The sequence below is a fragment of the Filicampus tigris genome, chromosome 11 (assembly GCF_054856515.1).
Source record: "Filicampus tigris isolate MCC_2025a chromosome 11, RoL_Ftig_1.0, whole genome shotgun sequence".
NCBI lineage: Eukaryota > Metazoa > Chordata > Actinopteri > Syngnathiformes > Syngnathidae > Filicampus > Filicampus tigris.
Window position 1 is genome coordinate 1,546,904 of NC_141227.1, and position 23,721 is coordinate 1,570,624.

General features: G+C 39.9%; 1 protein-coding gene across 2 annotated transcripts in view; it reads left to right on the forward strand.

The window, feature by feature from the left end:
• Positions 1-1,541: 1,541 nt before the first annotated feature.
• Positions 1,542-23,721, forward strand: part of pcca (propionyl-CoA carboxylase subunit alpha) — a 53,798-nt gene continuing 31,618 nt past the window's right edge. For both annotated transcript variants that reach the window (XM_086045600.1, XM_086045601.1), the window contains exons 1-5: positions 1,542-1,699; positions 2,127-2,204; positions 4,051-4,098; positions 18,857-18,925; positions 20,918-21,031. In XM_086045600.1, the coding sequence (XP_085901726.1) occupies positions 1,646-1,699; positions 2,127-2,204; positions 4,051-4,098; positions 18,857-18,925; positions 20,918-21,031 (363 nt within the window). In that variant the 5' untranslated portion in view covers positions 1,542-1,645. The remainder of the gene's footprint in view (positions 1,700-2,126; positions 2,205-4,050; positions 4,099-18,856; positions 18,926-20,917; positions 21,032-23,721) is intronic.

Genomic DNA, 23,721 nt, shown 5'->3' on the forward strand with positions numbered 1-23,721 from the left:
TAGCTAAAACTTCACCATAAGTTGTCACGGCCTTCTTATTACCAGCACGCGTTTTCCTTTTATCAGCTCCCAAACCCAGCATTTTGCTCACTTCTTCTCTCACAGTCTTAAAGGGTACACATTCTTTTCATATCGATTAACCAAAAAATAAATAACGTTGGTAGCACAGCTTGGAAAAACGCGTCTTCTCACAGCGTCATCTTGGTCCAAGTTTTCCTTTTGGCGGCGTTTTTTTTCTTTTTTTTTTTTTTATTAACAATTTTTGATTAACAATTTGGACATAACTTCACACAGAAGACAAATAAAATAAAATAGACAGGAAATTAAAAGAAAAAAGAATTAAAATTAAATAGGTAACCATAAAAAATGCCAGGGGTCCTAAATAAAAAGTAAGACATATTGAAAACATTAAAATGGAAACACAATTTCACAGTTTTAACAGCTTTCTTATTTTTACAACCAGATATAGAACGTACATATATCTCCATCTCTTTCAACCACCCGCAAAACTTGGGTTTTGATTTTGAAAATGTACATTTGTGAATATAAAACTTTGTAAGAAACAATACAAGATTAATTAAATAATATTCTTTCTCAAATGACATGTCATAATTGAAAAAAACAAAAAATACATTCTGTAAAGAAAGTTCAAAGTTCTTAAGATGTTGTCCAAGATGAATCTACAAACTTTTGGCGGCGTTGTCTGCTCATGCGGCACCTGCGTGTGACGTAAAGAAATGTAATCGACGCCGATTGGCTGTCACCGGCGAAGGACGGGCCGGGTCCACGTGGGTCAATTGAATATGCAGGACGGAAACCAGAGAGGGAGGGGTGCTGCCCAGCTCTCTTTGGGGAGATTTACACAATTGGAAGGCTGAGAAGTATCAGGAGTTCACTCAACTGGAGTACAAAGACATCAAATATGGCACAGTAAAACATAAGAAACAGGATGGCGTTTTGATAATAGTGGCAAAACAGTTCATTCATAGGTGCAGATTTCTAAAGTGTCGCCCTTTGTTTTTGATTTATGTAAAAGAAATGGGAAATTTTGCAAAGATATTGAAGATAATTAGAACAATATGATGGGTTTATTTTCTGAGTAGACCTTTTTATCTTTTATTTTTGTTATAATGCACATCTCAGTGTGTGTTGTTTGTGGTTTTGTTTTGGGAGTGAATTGAGGTTGGCATTGTTTAATAAAGAATACAAAAATATATCTGTTGACAAAGTCGGTGTCTGTTGCTTTGAGTTTCTGCCTTTCAGAATTTGGGGGTAATTTCCTTTAGTCAGGAGTAACCTATGCTAAATCTCACTCCAAGCACTTCCGGGTCAACTCGCTCGGATTGGGTTGTCGAAGAAGAAGAAGAAGAAGAAGAAGAAGAAGAAGAAGAAGAAGAAGAAGAAGAAGAAGAGGAAGAAGAAGAAGAAGAAGAAGAAGAAGAAGAAGAAGAAGAAGAAGAAGAAGAAGAAGAAGAAGAAGAAGAAGAAGAAGAAGAAGAAGAAGAAGAAGAAGAAGAAGAAGAAGAAGAAGAAGAAGAAGAAGAAGAAGAAGAAGAAGAAGAAGAAGAAGAAGAAGAAGAAGAAGAAGAATTTTCAAAAACTTTACAAAAAAAACTTATTAGAGATTTTTATATTTCGAATCAACATGGCGACGCGCGGTATCTTGACACCACCTACCAGATTGCTGTTTGTATTAAAGGTGAGAAGAGACGTGCACGAATAGAACGTTTGAGATGACTAGTCATCACCTTGTGACTGTAACCAGAAAACATGCAAACAGAGCAACCGTCCTTGGTGATGGACGGCATTAAAACGATTTTCACCTTGAGTTGACCTAAAAATCACGTAATAAGTGTTCCTGTTCGTGATAGTGAAGTGTGTCACCAAATGTACCTTGAGCGAACAACGTCTCGCTGAGCATGCACAGGATAATCCTCTATTTTAATTGAACACTATGTCTGTTACTTATTGCTAAAAAAAAATCAATATTTGCATGATGCATTAGAGCTCTACTGCAAGAATACTAAAGAATGGATCTTTCATTCAGTCATACATCAATAAAAAGATGAGTGTTAAATGTCAACAATGCTTGAAATGACATAGAGGCATACTTCTGTGTTTTGCAGTATGCCCACTTCCAGTCTGGATGCTGTACAATTCACACCAAGGCTCAATATTCCACCGCCCCCAATACGATTGAAAAGGTTATCTATCCATCTATCCATCTATCCATCTATCCATCTATCTATCTATCTATCTATCTATCTATCTATCTATCTATCTATCTATCTATCTATCTATCTATCCATCTATCCATCTATCTATCCATCTATCCACCTATCCACCTATCTATCCACCTATCTATCCAAAATCTTCCAACTGTTGTCGTTTTTTAACAGTGTATTGATAGCTTGGGATATTATTGTTCTATAGTGTGGTACCCTAATTCTGGACACTAAAAAAAAAAAAAAGAAAGTTAATTAGTGGTGTAATGCTTGCCACTGGTTGATATTTGTCAAAAACGTATTGCTTTTTTACCCTTGAAAATGATTCTTACAGCTTGGGAACAAAGATTGATATTTTTTGCCCTCAAAAAAGATAAAAGAAAGCCCAGATTTTTATTTAGACTTGTGGCGGGTATAGAAGTTAATGTGTTGTTTTGTTTGTTTGGTATAAAGAAATCTACCAAATCCCAGACGGGGCAGGGAGCTGTCATCGTCATTTGCTTTCTATAAAATTTCTTGTGAACAAAATGGGAGATCTCAGTTTAGGCTCGTTTCCACCGACGGTTATCTGTCCTACTCTACTCTTCTGTACTCTACTTGACAAAAGCCAGTCTTCACTGACATATCTACCCGGCTCTACTGTACTCATGTTTTTGGTACCTACTCCTTTGTAGTTCTGAAAAAAAGTAGCCTAGTTCTAAAATGTGCCCTAAATATTTTAGAGGCCAATGATTGGTCCGGGACAATCGTGCAGTTGCGCAAACCACCACCCCGGTAAAACAGTTGCCATTAATGACGAAGAGATGAAAAAGAATGGCTTCCAAGCAGATAAATACTTGGACTTTTAAGGGGATGCAAACCTTTTTAACAGAGCTGGGGATTATAAAAAATTTGAGCGTCCGTTATTTCGCAGAGCTGGGCATTCCGTCTCTGTGACGGAGCGGTCCGTCTATTCGCCTATGACGGACGTCCGTTTTGCTGACGGTTGACGAATGACGTGATAATTTTAAAATAGATGGACTAAGCATAGTCGGAAGCCCATGTATTTAATCCGTCTTTCGTCTGTAGTCTGTCTTTAGTTTATTTTTCATGGCGAGGCTTTCATGGCCGTGGCGAAGAATAATAGTGATGTGTTGTTGCTTGGGGGACAGATTTGAGCAAGGGACCAGGCTGTGAACAGGCTTCCATGGTGCAGAGAGTTACTGTGAGTTACTCTTTCTGTTCGAATGTCATCTGGCGGGGCGTGGGAAGTTTGCTCAAATATGTCCCCCAAGCAACAACTACTCACTGTTGTTCCTTTCCTCGCTGCGAAAAATAGACTAAAGTTGGACTACCGATGAAAGACGGATTAAATACATGTGTTTTCGACTATGCTTACTTAGTCCACCTATTTTAAAAATGTTCCTGTCATTCGGCAACCATCAGCAAAATGGGTGTCCGTCATAGGCGAATAGACGGACCGCTCCGTCACATAGACGCAATGCAATGCCCAGGTCTGCTTTTTAACATTACTAGCTGACCAAGATGTGCAGAGGCAGCTGGATGGGTCCACGAGGAACGAAAAGGTGTTCCATTGTTTTTGTCAGTGTGTGCAGTGCACGCTAGCTACGGTCGCTGTAACATGACATCAACTAGCGAGATGAGGAGGGACACCCAGATAGGGGCAGTGTGCAGTAAAGACGCACTTTTTTTTGGCGTAGAGTAGAGCAGAGTATATGCCGTCGGTGGAAACAAGGCTTTAAAGGCCAAGTTGCCAGGCTCTAATATATTGTGTTACTTTACTTACCCAAAATACTTGGTTAATTGTTTTCATTTCCTTCCACAGACATTCGGCAAGATTCTAATAGCAAACAGAGGGGAGATTGCTTGTAGGGTAAGACTGCCTGGCTACTTCCATGAATGACATCTAACTGAAACTATAGCTGACTATCTGTTAAATATGACATGTATGCATCCATGTATATTTAAGGAAAAAAAATCTCTAGTAGATCTTTTGGGATCTGTCATAATTAAATTATATAGCAAATACGATTTCTGCGACCACTCTCCATACATACATTGACCATGAAAGTTATAGGGGAGTTGCACTCAAGATGTCACAACTTTGTTTTATTTTAAATGTGCATATCTTCTTTAGCAGCTGCTGTTTACTTAAATCTATGAAGTATTCATTCTAAAAAAATCAGATCACAGACTAAACACAAAAGGTCATTTCAAAAGGCAAAATCCCACACTAAAAGAAATCAAGAAAAAACTAGAGCTGCAAGCAGCTATAAAGGGCCCTCGCAGCCCTGGCAACGTTGGGGTACTGGCACGTTGGGATGCTCGCACATCGGAATTGAATTATTGAAATTATCACGTGGATAAAGTTATAGCAGCTTTTGTAGTCAAGGTGAGTCCAAACTTTAAAGTAAATTCAAAATGGCGGACTTCCTCTTAGGTTTATTATATGGCACCAAGAGGATTTTTTGTATGTCTCTTTCTGTTTTATATGCTCGCAAATTTTTGTGCATGTTGGTGAAGCGTGCAACCGGGGCCATTTTTTAAACATTTTCTAGGGTGCGTTAGCGAGCCATCTTTGAAAGATTGCACAATTGGATAATTAATTATTGATTACTTTACCAGGCCTTCTATGTGTGCTGTTTCATGAGTTTTTGTGCATTCGTTTACATTCTCAAAATCAGCATTGTGTTATTGGCAAACCATGGCAACACCTTTTTGTGAAAAATCTCAAACTTCGTGTTTTAACATCACGAAGGCCTAAACACTCTTCCGAGCAAATATGAGGGAGATCTGGCTAACCTGCCAGGAGAGAAACATGAAAGAATAAAACATGTATTTCATTTAGCCAGTAGGTGGTGCTCCCACTACGATGAAAAGTTAGTTTGTAGACGTCTTCAGGTGTAGACTCTCTCATCAAATATGTGACATTTGGACACGATATTATCATGTGGATCACATTACAGCTGCTTTTAATTGATGATTTTGCCAGGCCTGATGTATGTGCAAGGTTTCGTGAGATTTCGAGCATGTTCAGACCCTCAAAATGAACGTTGTTTTTTGCAGAACTGCGTGTTGCCATGGCAACAGCTTATCGCGAAAAATCACAAATTTCGTATTTTAATATTAGGAAGTCGTAAACACTGTTCAGAGCAAAGATGAGGTGGACCTGGTTATTAACCTGCTAGGATAAAAACATCAAAGAAAAAAACATGTATTTCCTTCAGCCACTAGGTGGCGCTACCACTACAATGAAAAATAAGTTTGTAGATGTCTTCAGCCCATGGCTATCATCAAATATGAAAAATTTCAAGAAGTTTGGATGATCTGGGTCAAGTTAAAACTGTATTTATTGTCACGTTGAATAATCAGACTCTGCGGAACCGTCAAGGCCACACCCTTCGCTGAAAAGCCACAATATTCGGCGTAGAGTAAGATCAACGTCTTGAGGGTCTTCTGAGAGATTTTCATTCGGATTCGTTCAACGGGCTCCGTGCGGTAAATAGAAATGTAAAAACTGTCAATTTTTTCGCCACTACGTGGCGCTATATGTATAATAGAATATTCTCATAGAGATGTCTTCAGTTCGCGACTCTTTACGTACAGGTGAAGTTTGGGATTTTTTGGAGCATGTGCAGGGGAGTTATTAAGGTTTTTCTCCTGTATGGCGAAGGAAAAAAATCCCTCCTCCGTCATATAGTTTATCGAAAACTCAAAAAAAATGTTCCTAATTGTTTCCACCCGTCTTAAAATGATATATCCGAAGTTTGAAGTCAATCGGATGAAGCCTCCAGGACATGGGTGCAAAAGCCTGTAAATGTCCAAAAATGGTCCCAAATTGGACATTCAAAAATTCATAGCTCACTTCATCGACAAGTTAGACTATGGCTGTAATGGACTTTTTTGTACGTCTTAGGGGGCTACACGTGCCTGCCAATTTTCGTATTCCTAAGTCAAACGGGCTGGAATTCTATTTTGTTTTCCTACTCTAGGTGGCGCTACAGAGCAATTTTGTGTGCGTTGTTTACGGCGACTTTAAAATATCAAATTTTTCGCCAGACCCAATGAGACTGCAAAGTTTGATGAGTTTTCGTGCATGTTTAGGGGTTAAAAAATGTGATCATTTGGTCAGAAAATAAATAAATAAATAATTTCTACAAAAAAATTGGGTCCTTGCAGCTTTCGCTGCTCAGGCCCTAAAGAGTAACAGTTTTAGACCAAGCAGAAGGAGACGCATATGGAATTAATCAATTCTGAGAAAAATAAAAGCAACTTAAAGCAACACTAGTTAAGTTTTCGAACTTTATCAAATATTTTCCTAACTCTGGTACCTTTGTTGTTTGACCTGAGGAGGTCTGTATTGCTTTTACTGGCACAAAGCAACTTCGAGGAGGGTGGCAGGAAACCTGCCACGTAAAAAGAACGACAAATGTGCTGACTGCTTTACGGCATACGTCACTTCCCATTTTCCCCATACGTTACAAAGACTGTAGTCGATTCTAACGTTTACAGGCGATTACTGGTGGCATTGCAAAAGCTGCAAAACAACCAAAGAAACAAAAGATTTTGTCTGAAAAGACAAAAAAAAGGAGGCTACCTGGTTAAAGGACATTCAAGGATAAACATTGGCAGGGCTGTCACTTGCTGGCGTGAGCTCAAAGATTAGGAGGGATTCCCGGCAAACGCTGCCTTGCCTCTGTTCCTGCTGGACTAATAAGTAGCTTTCAAAGCTCAAATCAAAATGCTAATGCTAATGTTAGCTATCAGAAATAAGAGTAGTTGCAATAAATAGCCATCAGCTCGATAGTTCGCAGTTCCACACTGACACGACCAGTCACGCAACAAACTCAAAAGTACTATATAAAGAAAAAAAAATTGCGATGGCTGCAAACCATGAATACACAGTTTGAGTAAAATATATAGGAAACCACTATGGAAAGATCAGCCACACTGAACCATTGCGGTATTATCGTGTCATTTTGTGTACATGACAATAGTTTCAGGTGATTATGTAATAGTTTCAGAGAAAAACAGGATTCTTGTGTTTTGTTGAGTTCACTACAGTGATTGTAAAATAAGTTGTAAATCAGTAAAACAATGTGCATCAAATTATGAGTAGACGAAACAATACAATGTGAAGAAAGGAATCAATAGTATCGTATTTTCCAGACTTTAAGTCGCAGTTTTTTTCATAGTTTGGCCGGGGGGCCCTCTGCAGGCGCTTTAGTGCTAAAACGCCTGCAGAGGGAGACAAAACATCATAAATACAAGTCAGCACTAACAAGCCATGACAATTACTTCTATATCATTTCACATGTTATTGTAACCAACATAAAGAAACATAAGATACATCCTAAAAGCTATTAAAATGCATGAATAATTTAAACGGCTAAAGTCTAATGTTTTGTTAAACTAACAGGTCTTGCTAGTCGAGGAAGCCAGCTTATCCAAACAGCTGAACATTCTCAAACAAACTCCACAGACTCTAGGTGTGCAGCGAAGTTGCCTGTTTATATTGTGAAACTGCACAAGAAACAGAAAATACTATCAAGCTATGCATTACATACACATGTATTTTCATAGACGTGAACAAGATGAGCCTATGCTAACGATTAGCGATCACGATTAGCATTAGCGATGGCGATTAGTATGTTCAGTCAACAACCTACTATCATCCACTATTCAGCTCGTATGTAAATGTTGCATGCTCATTACACACAATTGTCTAAGTTACTTACAGGCGATGGTTGAACAAGAATGAATCACAAACAGGCAGTTGGCTGCCTATGGCTGGGGTATTGCATCATGCAGCCACACACGTAAGAGGAGCACACTCAGCACAGAGACGAAGACATAATTACAACCGAATACATTAATACTTTTGGAGACATGGAAACATTCTACATGCTTGGGGAAAAATAAAAGACTTATTTAATCGATCTACAACTGTTTTGGTGAGTTTAAAGTTATCTTACCGTAACTTTCTTGTATGCTACATGTAGCATCGTAGCTCGGTGGAAATGTGTACTAAGCGCACAATTTCCTCCCAAAGACTTATACTCCAGTGCGACTTATATATGTTTTTTTCCCCCCTTTATTATGCAGTTTATGGCTGGTGTGACTTGTACTCCGGAGCGACTTACAGTCCGGAAAATACCGTAGTACTTTTCCTGAGAGACTGAACTGAATCCATCCATTATCTATACCGCTTATCCTCACAAGGGTCGCGGGCGTGCTAGCCCATCCCAGCTGTCTTCGGGCAGTAGGCGGGGGACACCCTGAATTGGTTGCCAGCCATTGACTGAACTGAATACTTTTGCAAATTGTCCAGGGCTGGTTCAATTCAAGCAATGCGGCACCTTCCTGCCGAGAGCTGTATGTGTTTCTACTCTGAAATTATCCAACATAACGTTTTATTTATTTGTTTGGAGGCTTTAAATTCGTCAGTGCGTCAGTAAGGTGATGAAGGGAGCGGTGCGGTGGGGGAATAGGGAACAAAACCGAAGTTAAATGTTCATTTTCAACATCTTTATGTTGTATTGTTTAGGCACAATTGGATTTGTCACCTAATCGCTGTTCATCCTTCACATAGCCACTGGAAACAGAAATGTTTGCATTTCAACTGCAGGAGAGTGAGAGGTTAGGATTTCACAACACTATGTGCTGACGGGCGCTCATGGAAAATATGGTCAATTTCAGAGAAAACACTACTGCTTTTGTCCACATGACACCGCCATAATCAACGAAAACTAGTGCGACGAACGAAAAGAAAAAAAAATCCCAGTTGTCAGGAATTTAATCTCTACTTCAATCATCACGTACACATATGATCTACATCCACTAATGCTAAGAAAACAAGTAATAACATCAATTACTCCTGGAAAGCCCATAGCGTTTTGCAGACAAACTGGAGCATATAGGGCAAAATGAATGGGGTACCACTGTTTTCGATGCCAACAACTGATCGAGAAGATAGGGTTGCACGGTATACCGGTACCAGAATAGTACCACAATACTAGAGTTTTTAAAATGGTGCTACGCCCGCATTTAAAAACAAACAGTACTTTTATTTCATTTTATTGAATGTGATTGAATTGGTAAATTGGAGCCTGTCTCTTTACAGGGACACTTGGATGAGCTTAACATTGGCACTTATATAAAAGGTTTGCATGTAAAAATGACATCAGTACTAAAATGCTCCCCCCAAAAGACTCTGTAGTGATTTAAGGGCTTTTTTTGTGATTAGCTTGTTTTATTTTTGGTCTCAGCGGTCTACGTCACAGGAGAGAGGCAAGCGTGGTAATATTGCTCGCTTTGTTAGTTCTGTTGTCTAAAACGGCGACCGATCCCCACCAAAATGCAAATGCACATTACTACTCTTTTCCACTTCAACCTGTGAAATTATAAAAGTGTTCTGCACAGTAGTTTGGATTTATTGACATAAAACGTGATGTCATCATGATCACCTCCACAAAATCAAAAATACTGTGACGATCGCTACTCCTCTTACACAGGCTGAAGCGGACAAGAGCATGAATGCGCACACGAAACCCGACTGGTTATATTTTGGACATTTAGCGAGGCTAAACACGTGTCAACTCTCAGGAGGCAGACGGCGACTGGCAGCGGTCAAGTATGGATCCCCCCCATTCCCTCGCCGGCTAACAGTGGGATAACGGTACGGCTAATAGCAACAACTAGCTCCAGGCCGTTAAGACAAAAGGCGTTAGCACAACAACATTAGCTCCTTACTGTCCGCGCAGCGTGTGGAGGTGATCATGAGCCTGGGTCTTCATGTCTCTGGGTTGCCTCCCAAGCAGTCGCGTGCATTGTCCGACACCGCTTGCAACTGCGAGAGTGAAGCGTGAGAGTGAGCCAAAGACTTCATCGAACACCAGGAGTGTCTTGAACGTGTGCATCCGACTCCACAGCTGAGTGTGGCATTGGAATGCACCATTTCGGCTGTTACGTTCCATTGGACGGCGTGTTGTCGGCCGAAAAACTGTGGCCATTCCTCATCCAATTAAATGTGCACGTCTACTCATTCCCACTTCAGTCTCTGTAAATATCCTAACTGGTGTTAAATGCCTCACCCGTCCTAACTGATCAGCAAAGAAGCAATGTTTTTTTTTTTTTTTTTTAGCAAAGAAGCAGTGTGCGCTCATCCCAGCATAAATTTATGTAGCTCTGCTCACTGCCAAATTTCCTCATTCTCATATTAAATCAGCCACGCAGATGTTAAAACGCAGATGTTAATCCTTTTCATATGTTGAAGTGGTCATAAGAAGGGATGTCCACATAAATTTTGGTGCCAATTGATCACCGTTTTTGGATGTTCAAAGCAATGAAAGTACAATGATTTCCATTGGAGAGTTTGTAATTGGTTCCTCCAGTGACTCCGATAGAACGGTAGGGGGCGCGGCCATTCTCCTCATTAACAAGGGGCGTATTTCATGGAGTCACTTATTTCCTAATTTCTCCAAAATGAATGGATAAAATAGAAAATGACAACTCTTTTCATTTTCCTGATCAAAAAATATATGAAATGAACTTGTTAGTGAAAACATCCCCATCCCGGCCCAACCAGCCCTTTAAGCGTAGCTTGGCCAGCGAATGTGGCATAGTTGCCCACACGCCTCCGCCTCTTTACATGCTCACAGGGAGAGGGGGAAAGTGAAGTCGCGCAGACAAAGCAGGTGGAAGACAACGAGGAACAGAGCTAGCAGCTGCAGAAAAGCCCGTACTCCTTGATAAAACGGGGACCCGAAATACGGTGTGAAAGTACTTCGGGTTCAAACCAAATGACAAAGGCGAGCCACTGAATACAGAAGCACCGCAGGGCAAGCGGTGCTACAAAGTCTGCCTCGATTTGTCCAAACATTTGAAGGACAAATTTGTTCCGCGACTTCTGTCAAGAACGACAGGTGGTAGCAAGATTTTAGCCGCTAACATCCACCATGTCGTAACCAATTCCACTCCCAGCTGACTCTTGTTTACCAATCATATTTCTTCTTCTACTCATAAACGCTGCAATGACAATGTCACTACCATCACTTACAGGCCAATACCAGCTGCTCACAGTACCACCACCCTCACTAGCTCCCCCTGCAGGCCCTCATTATCATTACCACTATCGGACAACTTTCCCATTGAAACCATCACCGGCAGACGCTTCCCTTGCACACACAAACAACGTGGTTTTAACAGTGGTAATCTAGTATATGTTAATACTGCTCATTCGTACCACCATGAGCGCACATCCAGCACAATAATTAATCTGGCCGTGCTGAACGTGCGCTCCCTTTTAAACAAAACTTTTATCATAAACGACCTGATTTTAGACAATAATTTACATGGTATACTTTTTTCTGAGACATGGCTTGGTACAGATGCTCCAGTTGCTCTCAACGAGGCTTGCCCACCGAATTTTAACTTTTTATTTTCTACAAGGGATGGCAAAAGAGGAGGCGGGACTGCATCAATTTTTATTAATACTCTTTTATCAAAGGAGATCATTTTTAGCAGCTATTTATCGTTTGAACACCATGCCTTTGTCTTTAGCAGTCCCCCTATTCTCTGCATTACCGTTTATAGACCTCCCCATCATTCCACTTCTTTTATTACAGAATTTTCAGAATTCTTATCCATTTTATATTCCAGTTATAACAGGATATTAATAACTGGCGATTTTAATATACACATGGACAACATCTCGGACCCACTATCCAGAGATTTTTCAAACCTTTTAAACTGCTTGGATTTTAAACAACACGTCTTGCAGCCAACTCACAACAGAGGACACACCCTGGATTTGGTTATAACCTATGGCTTGTCTGCTGGTGTGTCCTCTGTTGTTGACTTGGCAGTGTCAGACCACTACTGTGTCTATTTTAACATCGCCAGTTTTAACCATCTAGCAGTCCCGGTCAGAACAGTGAAGAAACGCTACCTATCTTCTGAGGTGGCTGCAAATTTTATCGAGATCTTAAAAAGCACTCCTGCTGACATTTTACCTGCACCCTGTGATCTTATTGTTGACAATTTTAACCTACATCTTAAATCATCATTAGATTCAGTAGCTCCACTTTTAATTAAAACAACAAAAACAAAGACTGTACCCCCGTGGAGAAACAATGCTATCAAAATATCAAAGAGAAAATGCAGGAGTGCAGAGAGGAGGTGGAGAAAAAGTAAACTTACAGTACACTATGAAATTTTATGCGAACAACTGAAATCCTACAAGAAAACAGTAAAACTGGCAAGATCTTCCTATTTCTCAAACCTCATTACAGTCAATAAAAACAACCCCAGGGTTCTCTTCTCCACCTTTGAACTTTTAACTAGTTCTGATTTTAATAAGTCCCCACAGAGACCAACAGACGCTCTTGTGAGGACTTTGCAGACCACTTCAGAAGTAAAATCGATGACATAAGATCCAGTCTTTTAGCCCGTCAAAACACAAGTTTTAATAAACCCGGACAATCATATTTACATGAGGAAACACTGGAAAGTTTTGCCCTGGTTGATGCAAGGACACTTGTTCGAGTTTTCTCCCAGGTAAACCCAACAACCTGCCTTTTGGATGCAATTCCCACATTTCTTTTTAAGACATTTTATGGATTTTTTGAAGAACAAATTTTAAATATAGTCAATTGCTCTCTTCAGACGGGCGTCTTCCCCGCTGCCTTTAAAACGGCGTTGGTGAAGCCCCTTCTGAAGAAGAGCAGTTCTGACCCGAGCGTTTTTAATAATTACAGACCCGTATCCAACTTACCGTTTTTAAGTAAGATTTTAGAAGAACTGGTTTTCATCCAGTTGAATCATTTTTTAAATACAAATAATATTTTGGAGAAATATCAATCTGGTTTTAGGATGAACCACAGTACGGAGACTGCTCTTTTAAGGATTTTAAATGATATTAGGTGCACTGCAGACGTGAGAAAACTCACAGTCTTGGTGCTACTGGATCTAAGCGCTGCTTTTGATACAGTAGATCACCAAATTTTATTAAATAGACTTAAAAATCTAGTGGGCATCTTTGGTACTGTTTTTGACTGGTTTTATTCCTATCTCACAGACCGATATTTCTTTGTAAGTATGGATACTTGTTCCTCCAAAACCCATGAAATTAAATGTGGGGTTCCTCAAGGTTCGATTTTTAGGCCCCCTACTTTTGAATCTTTATATGCTTCCCCTCGGGGATGTCATCAGGGGACACGGCATCAGCTTTCACAGCTATGCTGATGACACGCAGCTGTATATTGCCGTGTCTCCTGATGACACAGGACCCATTGATACCCTTTTAAATTGCATTTTAGATATCAAGTCATGGATGGCAGATAATTTCCTACAGCTCAATCAAGACAAGACTGAGGTTTTAGTTATCGGTCCCGAAGGTCAGAGAGAGAATCTTTTACCAAAACTACACATTTTTAATCCCTCACATTGTGTGAAGAACCTTGGCGTCATTTTTTACTCTGAGCTCAGTTTTATTCCTCATATTAAAAATGTAACCAAGATTGTTTTTTATCACCTTAAGAATATCGCCAGAGTCCGCCCGTTTCTCTCTCAGGCTAACACGGAAGTGCTGATGCATGCCTTTATTTCCTGTCGTTTAGATTACTGTAATGCCCTGCTCTCTGGCCTCCCGAAAAAGAGCATTTCACCACTGCAACTACTGCAGAATTCAGCCGCTCGGGTGCTGACGAGAACCAGAGGGCGGGAGCACATTACGCCAGTTTTGAAATTGCTGCATTGGCTCCCTGTGTGTTTCAGGATCGATTTTAAAGTACTTTTATTAGTTTATAAATGTGTTAATGGTCTTGGGCCATCTTATTTATCTGATTTGCTTTTATCATACCAGCCCTCGCGGATCCTGAGGTCCTCTGGCGCCGGCCTTTTATTTATTCCAAGGGTGAGGACCAAAATGCATGGCGAGGCTGCATTCAGCCGTTTTGGTCCTCACCTTTGGAATAGCCTGCCAGAGGACGTCAGGTCTGCAGAGACTGTTGATATTTTTAAGAGGAAGCTCAAGGCACACCTTTTTAGTTTGGCTTTCAACAACCTTTAAATAATTTATCTTTTCTTTTGATTGAAGATAATTCTATGTTTTGCTTTGAATGTTTTAAAGCACTTTGAGTTGCATTTTTATGTATGAAAAGTGCTATATAAATAAAATGTGATTGATTGATTGATTGATAATGTTGTTCACCAGTTCACTACACTATAATGTCAATGACATTAGTATAAAGCTCCTCCCAGCCCAGTCGTAAACTTTCATTTGCCGACATACATTCCAGGGGGTGAAATTAAGATGTTTTATTCACCAAATGTGATTGAATTTTGTATGTGTTTAGTAATTTATGAAGACCAGTGGTCTAAAAAAAAAAAAAAGTTAAGTCCATCATATCTTTCTTGTGTAGAAGCTTTTAATAAAATACTATGAAGAGACACCATGTGATTGCTTTGATTGAAAATCAATTTAGACAGACCAACATATAAAAAAGTAATTCTAACAAATGACAATTTTATATTACTGTATTGTCTGGTAAAAAAATCTGTTTGTCTAGTAGAAACTTTCTATCTACTCGCCAGTTGTTGTGTACGCCAAAAAGACACTTGTAACCCATGAACATGTCCATGGTTAATAAATAGATAAAATGTATTTTTAAAAATGTAATTACATTCTTAAAATATTTAAATAACCAATTAAGGCATAAATGTTATATAAATTAAATATTATATTGAAACACGTTTTTGTAAAACATTTTATTAGCCCACAATACTGTATCTAATCCTATCCTCGATGAAATAATGAGCCTCAATTTATTTTCTAGTTATGTCAATTAAATGTTTCATGTATAGATTCAAAACACAAACCCTTTGAATAATAAGAACAAGTAAAATAAAGCTATGATATTCAAATTAAAATGATCATGTTAATTAAAATGCTGTACCTTCTCCCTCCACCGACAACAGAAGTCTAGTGCTACTGGCTCAGATAGGGTGACACCACCCACTCATAAGCAACCTACTCTCCAAGATTACTTTCAACAGCATATGGAGTACCCAAAGGACAGCAAAGATGCTAAAAGGCTCAACAGGGCAGTTGCAGACTTTATCTGTATGGATCAAGTGCCAATATATTCAGTCGAGAAGCGATTAATGTTATTGTTCCCAAAGTCTGTTTTATTATTATATTGACAGTTGAGAGTTTAACCTGTTTGCAAAAAGTATTAAAAAGTAGTGTTGTTCCATTTTTTGGCCCCGAAACCGATTCCAATACCCAGCTGTGCGGTATCGGTCGATGCCGATACTGTACTGATACCAGACTTTTGTGGGAAAAAAAAGAGATGTATGAGCATTTTTTTCTTGTAATTCTAAAGAACTGCATACTCACTTGGATGTAAAACCATTGCTATCATTGCTTGGTCAGACTTAAAAACCTTTGTGAAACAGGAAAAAATAAGAAATAATATACACGAGGTATCTTTGAGACAGATTGTGTCGGATTAATTACAAAAGCTATAGGACATTATTTTAAAAGTTTGTTTTGAGTATTAGTGACCCATCGCAACAACTTCCGCATCCCAAATCCACTTACAAAACCAAAAACAAGCAGTAGAAAAATCCAACAAGTTCAACTCCAAAATCCAAAATTGAGCATGGTTTGTTGTTGCGGTCCATTCCCCTTGTTCATGCTCGCTGCCGCCGCCGCCGCAAACTCTTGGTGCTTGTTCACATGTTTCGTCCTCAAATGTTTTATGAGGTTTGACGTATTGAACCTGGCCACTTTAGTTCCACCTCTTGCAACTTTCGCACCGCTAATTTTGCACTTAGCTGTTGTACTCGCTGGAGTTTCTATGTTGAAGTACAGTAGTTCCATATCGCCGCCGACATTATTTTTCCTGTACCTCACTGTTTTTTTTTTCTCTCAACATGAAAAAGCAGCCCCGCCATTGGTTAAGAGCGTCCGCTCTGAGCCAATAGCGACGGCTAATACTGAACAGTCACCACACACCAGTGTCGCGAATGAGCAAGATACTGTACATGGCGCTGCATTCAATGTAAATTGAGCAGGGTTTGTTGTTGCGGTCAATTCCCCTTGTTAATGCTCGCTGCCGCCGCCGCAAACTCTTGGTGCTCGTTCACATGTTTCGTTCTCAAATGTTGCATCAGGTTTAACGTATTGAACCTGGCCACTTTGGTTCCGCTTCTTGCAACATTCGCTCTAGCTGGAGTTTCTATGTTGAAATAGTTACATATCGCCGGCATTATATCTCCGGTATCACCTGTTTCACTTGTGGCCAAAAACGGCACAAAGCTGCGGAGTGCGTGTCAGCATGTGGAGTGCATGTAGTAGACTTTTCACAAGCACCACACATAAGGACGCAAATTGTCAGCTGAGAAAGCGAGACAAAGTGAAGCAAGCGTTGAACGAAGAGGACCATACGTTCGCATTCAAGGTGCAGCTGGGTGAGCCCATCAGCATGATGAAGGTGAAGGTCCTCATGGTCGACTCGGGAGCGACAAAGCATATCATCACGGACATCGCAAGATTTGAAGAATTTGACCCCAAGTTTTAAACCCCAGAACCATATTCTGGAGTTGGCTGAAGGAGAGCAGGCCAGCCGGATTGCGCTGAAGAAAGGCACCGCCAAAGGCCGCAGTGTCGACATCATCCTGAAGGAGGCGCTTTACGTCCCATCTTTCTTTCAGGATATTTTTTTCGGTCAAAGCAGCGACAGCGCAAGGAGCAACAGTTATTTTCAAAGAAGGACAGAATCGACTCATCCATAAAAATGATCTGACTTTTGATATTAACATGCAAGACAGACTATTTTATTTAAAGCGGAAGTCAACCCAAACATTTTTTTCAAGAGTATGTTCCCAGTAGGTCCACAACTTGAAACACGGCATTCTGGGGGCGGCCATTTTGTTTTCTGTCGACTGAAAATGACATCACAACTGCTCACAATGACCAATCACGGCTCAGATTCAGAAAACAGGTCAGCCATGATTGGTTGATGTGACCAAAATGAATGGAGTTTTAAGTCTTATCACTTTGTTTAAATATGATGGTTTAAAAACAAAATCGCATATAAATGTGATTTTATGACAGATTGATCACTGTCACTGGAGTAGGGACAGCATCAACCTCAGTTTATAGCATTAGGTTAGAACTAAGAAATCTGGTTCTTACCCACGGCCTTCTTTTATGTATTCAAACCTCCATAATTCAGTGCCAGTAGCACTTAAAAATATTCTGACAGTTGAGGAGAAAAATTCAAAGTGTTATCTTCAAGAAGAGACCAAAACTATGCCGATACTCCAAATGGTTCAAGTACAGCATCAAATTTACTTTAGTGCACCTTTCGTTCAGGTAAAACTGCCAGGTGGAATTGCAAAGGGCTACTGACATCTACGCAGCCAGATCTGAGTTTTATTGAGTGAATCGTCTCAGTATCTTTTTTGAACCAAAACAACAACGTGGGGTGACAGCTAAACATGTTTTGAGGTATTTAAAAGGCACTGTGGACCAGGAATTGTGCTACAGGAAACATGTCAATCTAAAACTTGTAGCCTTTTGTGATGCAGACTGCGCAGCTGATCACAGTGACAGGTGTAGCATGACTGGCTACTGCTTTAGTTTGTCTGAGAGTGGAGCTCTTATTTCTTGGAAGTCTAAGAAACAGCCCACAGTAGCTTTATCCAGGTGTGAAGCTGAATATATGGCTTTGTAAGTTACCACACAAGAAAGTCTTTATCTTGTACATTTACTTTCTGGAATGGACAAAGGATCAGAGTATGTACCTGTCACTATTTTTGAAGACAACCAAGGTGCTATTGCCCTCTTAGTTAGTCATCAGCGGTGCAAGCACATAAAATAACATTAAATATAATTTTGTCTGATCTGTACTTAATGATGGTAAAATAATAATTCATTACTGTCCTACAGGCATATATTTTTACTAAATTTGCTGATGAATACATTTTTTATTTTTTTCTTCTTTCCTTTTTTCTTTTTGATTTCTCCTTTAAATGTTTTTGTCTATATATACAGACAATAGAAAATAATTGTTGTCTATTGGATGTGTTGCGTTGTACCCATGTCAACCTAAGAACAAGTGGGGGTGTTGGATTGTTAAATTGTTCTTGATTGACGTGACCTACTTTTGGGGGTGTGGGCGGGGTTACACACAGGTGTGCAATCAATAAATGGCCGCACCTCATTCATACTTGGTGAATGTTCGTGTTGCAAGCCAAACCGAAAAGACTGCGTTTGGTGTGTTTTTCCTCCGTTCTCCGGTATTCCTAACTTTTAATTATGGCAATGCCAACAGTGTTGTTTGATTTTTTATATTTTTATTTATTATTTATTTATTTTTTTCTATCTATAATTTAGCTTTTGCTTGACTTTAATTGGTGTGTATTTTGTTTTTTAATGCATTAGAAATACCTTTTTGTGTGTATGCAATGGCAAATCGAATTTATGATCGAAGGCCCACATTTGTGGGAGTATTTTGCTGTATAAACTGTAAAAACATTTGTAATATGTTGTGAAAAATATCTCTAGTCTGTGGAGCACTGTGGGTTAGGTTAATGTACTTATGTCCCTGTATTCCCATCAGGTGATCAAGACATGCAAGAAGATGGGTATTCGGACCGTTGCTGTCCATAGTGACGTCGACTCTAATGCTGTGAGTTCAAGTTTACTGTGTTCTGAGTTGGCTGTTTATCAAAGTATATCAATGCTCAGTATTTTCCAATTATTTCCAAAAATATAATCCGTTTAGTGCATCAAAGTACAGCAACATTGGGCCTGGCTTTAAATGACTTCTCCTTTTTTTGTTGCCGAGTTTGCATGCACCCGCAGTCTGTCCATCCTTCTTTCCTTCCTTCTTTTCTTGATTTCTTCTACCCTTTCTTCCTTCGTTCCTTCCTTGCTATCGATCTCTAACAGGGCTGTCAAGATTTGGCGACTAGTCACAACCATGTCGAAGATCAAAATCATCAACATTGAATTTAAATAGTCAACAAGTCATTTATTTATTTGCCGGTTTTGTTTTTCTCTCGAAACCGCTTGGCCTTTGCTCTATGCCTGTCTGTGATGCACATGCGCAGTAGTGGTAATCTGGGCAATCCCTGATAAAACAATAAACAATGAATAAACATCGTGGGTAATGCAGTGTCATGGCTAGCCGGTGTTAGCAACAGACTCCAAAGGTTTTGGCACGTTTCACCTAAAATATTTAATACGATGCAACCTGCCTTTCATGGCAGCACGACGGGCATGCTCGATGATCTGAAAAGGACAGCACGTTGTGGCTGATACCTGATTTCATTTTGGATTTAGGGAGAGTCGTGTCTGGAAGCTAATCGTAGTTGGCACACACGAATACGGTGTGTGTTTGAAGTAACGTAACACACAGAGCTGGGCCCTTTACCCTTTTTTGCCGGTCCGTCCTCCCTCTGCGACCTGGGTACCCTTCCGTCCTCGTCCCTCTGTCCTTATTCATAGAAAAATAATCATCCTCCGACCCCGTCCGTCCTCGTCCTTTTAAAGCGCTTCTGTACTTACATTCCGATGTGATGAAAATGATGCCGAATGGAGCAAGCCATCGGACATCAGGAGAAGATTGGGTTATAACGCAATGCCATTGCATTTTATTGCAAAACTTTTGCGTTTTAACGCAAGATGTTTTAGGTTTTTATAAAATAATGATTGCAAAATAAAGCAAGTTTATTTTAAGAGGAAACAACGACTTCCATTTCCAGGTCAGGTGGTTTAAATGTATAGGCTTGAGATTTTTACTTTTTAAAGATGTTCCACACAAGGACATACTTCACGTGCAAAGGGATAAGGTACTAAATGTTAACAGTTAGTTAACAAAACAAAATTGCGATCCCGGATTACACAAACAAGACAGGCTGGGCGTGTTTCTGTCAGTCAGTAAAATGGCGTCTTTGACTCCTGTGGCATTAACCATGGTATTAAATGTGTGGAACCGCTAGAGGGCAGAACATGCATGTACAATGTGACTACTGGGAAGCACATGAAAAGCGTTGTGCAGGTAGGTAATGTAGGTGGCTCCCTAGAAGAGAACATGCAGTGGTCTTGCATTTTAAAAGAATCCAACACGACACGTTCAGTCAGTACTTGACCCGGTTAGGGACGAATAGAGGGTCGGATGAAAATCCGAATCCGAGGGAAGCCACAGAGTTTGTGCCATCATAGCAGAATAGGAAGGTGGATTTTCATCTGTTGTGGGTAGGTCTCGAAAGTATCTCCTGTGATAAATGGGGTCATAGTAATAAAGGAATTGGCCTCAATGTCCCAATTCGTTTTGTAGGGAGTGTAATTCATTTTCTCCAATTTTTCCACCCCTTTGTGAAGTCCCGGTTTACATGTACTGCGTGCAATTTCATCTAAGGCCAGACTGTCTTCATCTGCCAACTAGATCGTGATGATGCGCTTTACAGCTTGTTTACTGTGGACATTCAACAAATTCTGCAAGCTACTTACTAGATATGAACAGATACAAGCCACTGAAACATAACAAGCATAAACTATGTATTTCAATTATTTACTGTATTATATCTTGATGTGATAAGTACACAAAGACAGACACAAGAACATGATGGTATTGCAAATTAGTGTGTACTGCTGTAAAACTGTTCTGCATATCCAGGTTCATGTCAAGATGGCTGATGAGGCAGTATGTGTTGGCCCCGCCCCCACGAATCAGAGCTACCTCAACATGGATGCAATTCTGGATGCTGTCAGAGACACTAAATCCCAAGCTGTAAGTCTTTTCTGTTGAATGTGTCTACAGTAGGGCTGCTCGATTATGAAAAAAAATATTAATCACGATTATTTTGATATTAATCAAAATTATGATTATTCAAGCGATCATTTATTTTTTTGGTACAAAACAATTAAATGTTTAAAATGTAAAAAATATGAAGACAAATTTCTTTGAAACACTATAATTGTGTGTGACCTATATCTTTGCTGCTGTAACAATGAAAATTTCCCCACTGTAGGATCAATAAAGGCATTCTTATCTTATCTTATCTTATCTTATAATTATGAAAGTTCCTTTTGAACAAATCCAAAATGTATAAAACTATTTATAAAAAAAAAAAGGTGCGAATGTATAAATAAAAAGTATGATTTTTATTTATGGTTTATCTTCCGCATACCACCTAATTCATAACCTAGTGCGTAGTGCCCTCGCCTGTTGAACTCCTCCACCTCCTACATCCTGTTAATGGCATTTGTATTGTATTGTATTGTATTGTAAGTCCGGTTAGCCCGCCCTTAGGGGTGGAAGAAAAATCCACAGAATCGCCACACCTTTATATAAGCCACATGGTTAAAAACCTAGGAAAAAAGTAGCAGCTTATAGTCTGGAAAATACGGTTGTTCATTATTATTTCTGTAGCAAAGAGGAAGGTAAATATGAAAAGGAGAGTGAGTCAAATGTCACTTGGTACGGAGGACAGTGGCATCCCAAAATTTCATTAGAGTACAGCAAGTCCTTGAATTATGACGTACGCAACCTACGACGTTTCGACTTTACGACGCCGTGCCTCCTCCGCCATTTTGTCCCCAGCACCATAGTGACTACGTTAACATGCAGTCAATATTCGGGTTAAGGCCAAAATTCAGATTTTTTTTTTTTTTAAACATTCTGAATAACCTGTTTACATGATTGAGCGTACAGAGAGAGAGAACACAGCATTGTGAACTACATAGACCATGATACTTTGCGCTGCTGAGCCAATAGGAGCACATGACTGGCTATGCCTATTTCTTTGTGAAAGCTGTTATGTACGAAAACAGAATATTGTGTTGTTGTTTTTTTTTTTTTAACCAGTGCTTTTTTTTTTTTTTTTTTTACAATGTCGTGAGCTTTTACTTAGTATTGTGAGCTTTTATATATCGCCAACATCTCCACAGCATTGTGATAATTATCATATCGTGAGCTTTATATCGAGATATTATCCTATCGTGACTTGGGTTGGTCACCAGGAATCGGGAACCTAGTGGAGCCCTGACTAACACTTTGGTTCTCCCGGAATCATTCAGGTTTTAAAATGTCGGTGCCACATTTCGATTCCTAATCCGTCTCGCCGAGGAAGCGGCCCAAACCAAACAAAGTACAAATAGTGTGTGCGCGGCATGGAGCAATCGACAGACACGAACAAAGTACAACCAATAGGAAATGTGTGTGCGCCGTGCTGGCAAGCAGCAAGTGCCGACAACACACAGACAGCAACGAAGATTACAAAATAATCCCGTTTACATGATTGAGCGTACAGAGTTGCTCTGGCATTTGAATAACCCACTGTGTACGGCGACGCGCGGCGTCATGACTCAAATGGACGTCATTTCCACTTGTTACTTTCAGCTTTCAATAAAACACTTGATATACATGTCACTCATTTCAGGAATGAAGCAGACGGTTTCCTCCTTGCTCCAAAAGTGTGCTTTTGTGCTGCGTCTTTGAGCTTGTTTACATCTGCTTATGTACTTGCGGTGGGTTGAGCTCCAAATACCGCACTCCCGCCTACAAGCACTTTCTGTACTACAAAGACCAGCATTCCTTGCGGTTGAGCATGCGCAAAGTGTCTCGAACGTGTCTGTTTGCGCGCCGGTAGTATCTTTGCCTTTTTCGCCCTCCTCTCCTCCTTCTCCATCCACCTCTAAGCAGTAATGCTAAGTACAGTATCTTATCAGACCTATCTGACAGAGAAGGAACAATATATAAGAAGTAGTTACAACCAAATATATTCCTCTTTCTGCAAGTCCGGAGAGGGTGGCTATTTTAATTTCGGGAAGGATTTAATTTGAAAAATCTGTGACATAATATGTAATGTAATATGCTTCACCAGGCTCAAGAGTGGAATTTTTAAAGACCAATGTTTGATTTGATGATATCACAGGCAGAGGGTATTGCGATTGTGATTGCTGATTTGAACAAAAGACTACACCTACAGATAGATTATGCTGGAAAAGGAATACACAAAAGTATGCCTAGCAAAAAAACACTTATTACCAGAGGTGGGCATTCCGCCTATGTGATGGACTGGTCCGTCTGTCCGCTTATGACGAACGCCCATTTTGTAGGCGATAAACAGGAAAATGAAAAATATAGTCGGTCTAAGCAGTTGGAAGCCCATTTTTTGCGTCTATGTAATCCTCTATTTTCGCGGTGAGGCTAGGTTTCTGTAACAATAGCATTGTTAGATTGAGTTATTGTTGTTTGGGGGACAGATTTGAGTCGGGGGACAGGCAAGAGAAAGTGACGTTTTCCCTATGTTACGAGACAGAGGGCACCTGCTTTAAATGCGGCAAGGCTTACGGGGTCCTAAAAGGTATATAAAGCTCCAAAAAAGGTCCTGGAAGGTGCTTAAAGAGGACACATTGAGTCCGGCCGCTTCCATGTGTCAGTGAGTCAATCTTTCGTTTCAATTATCGCCCAGCAGG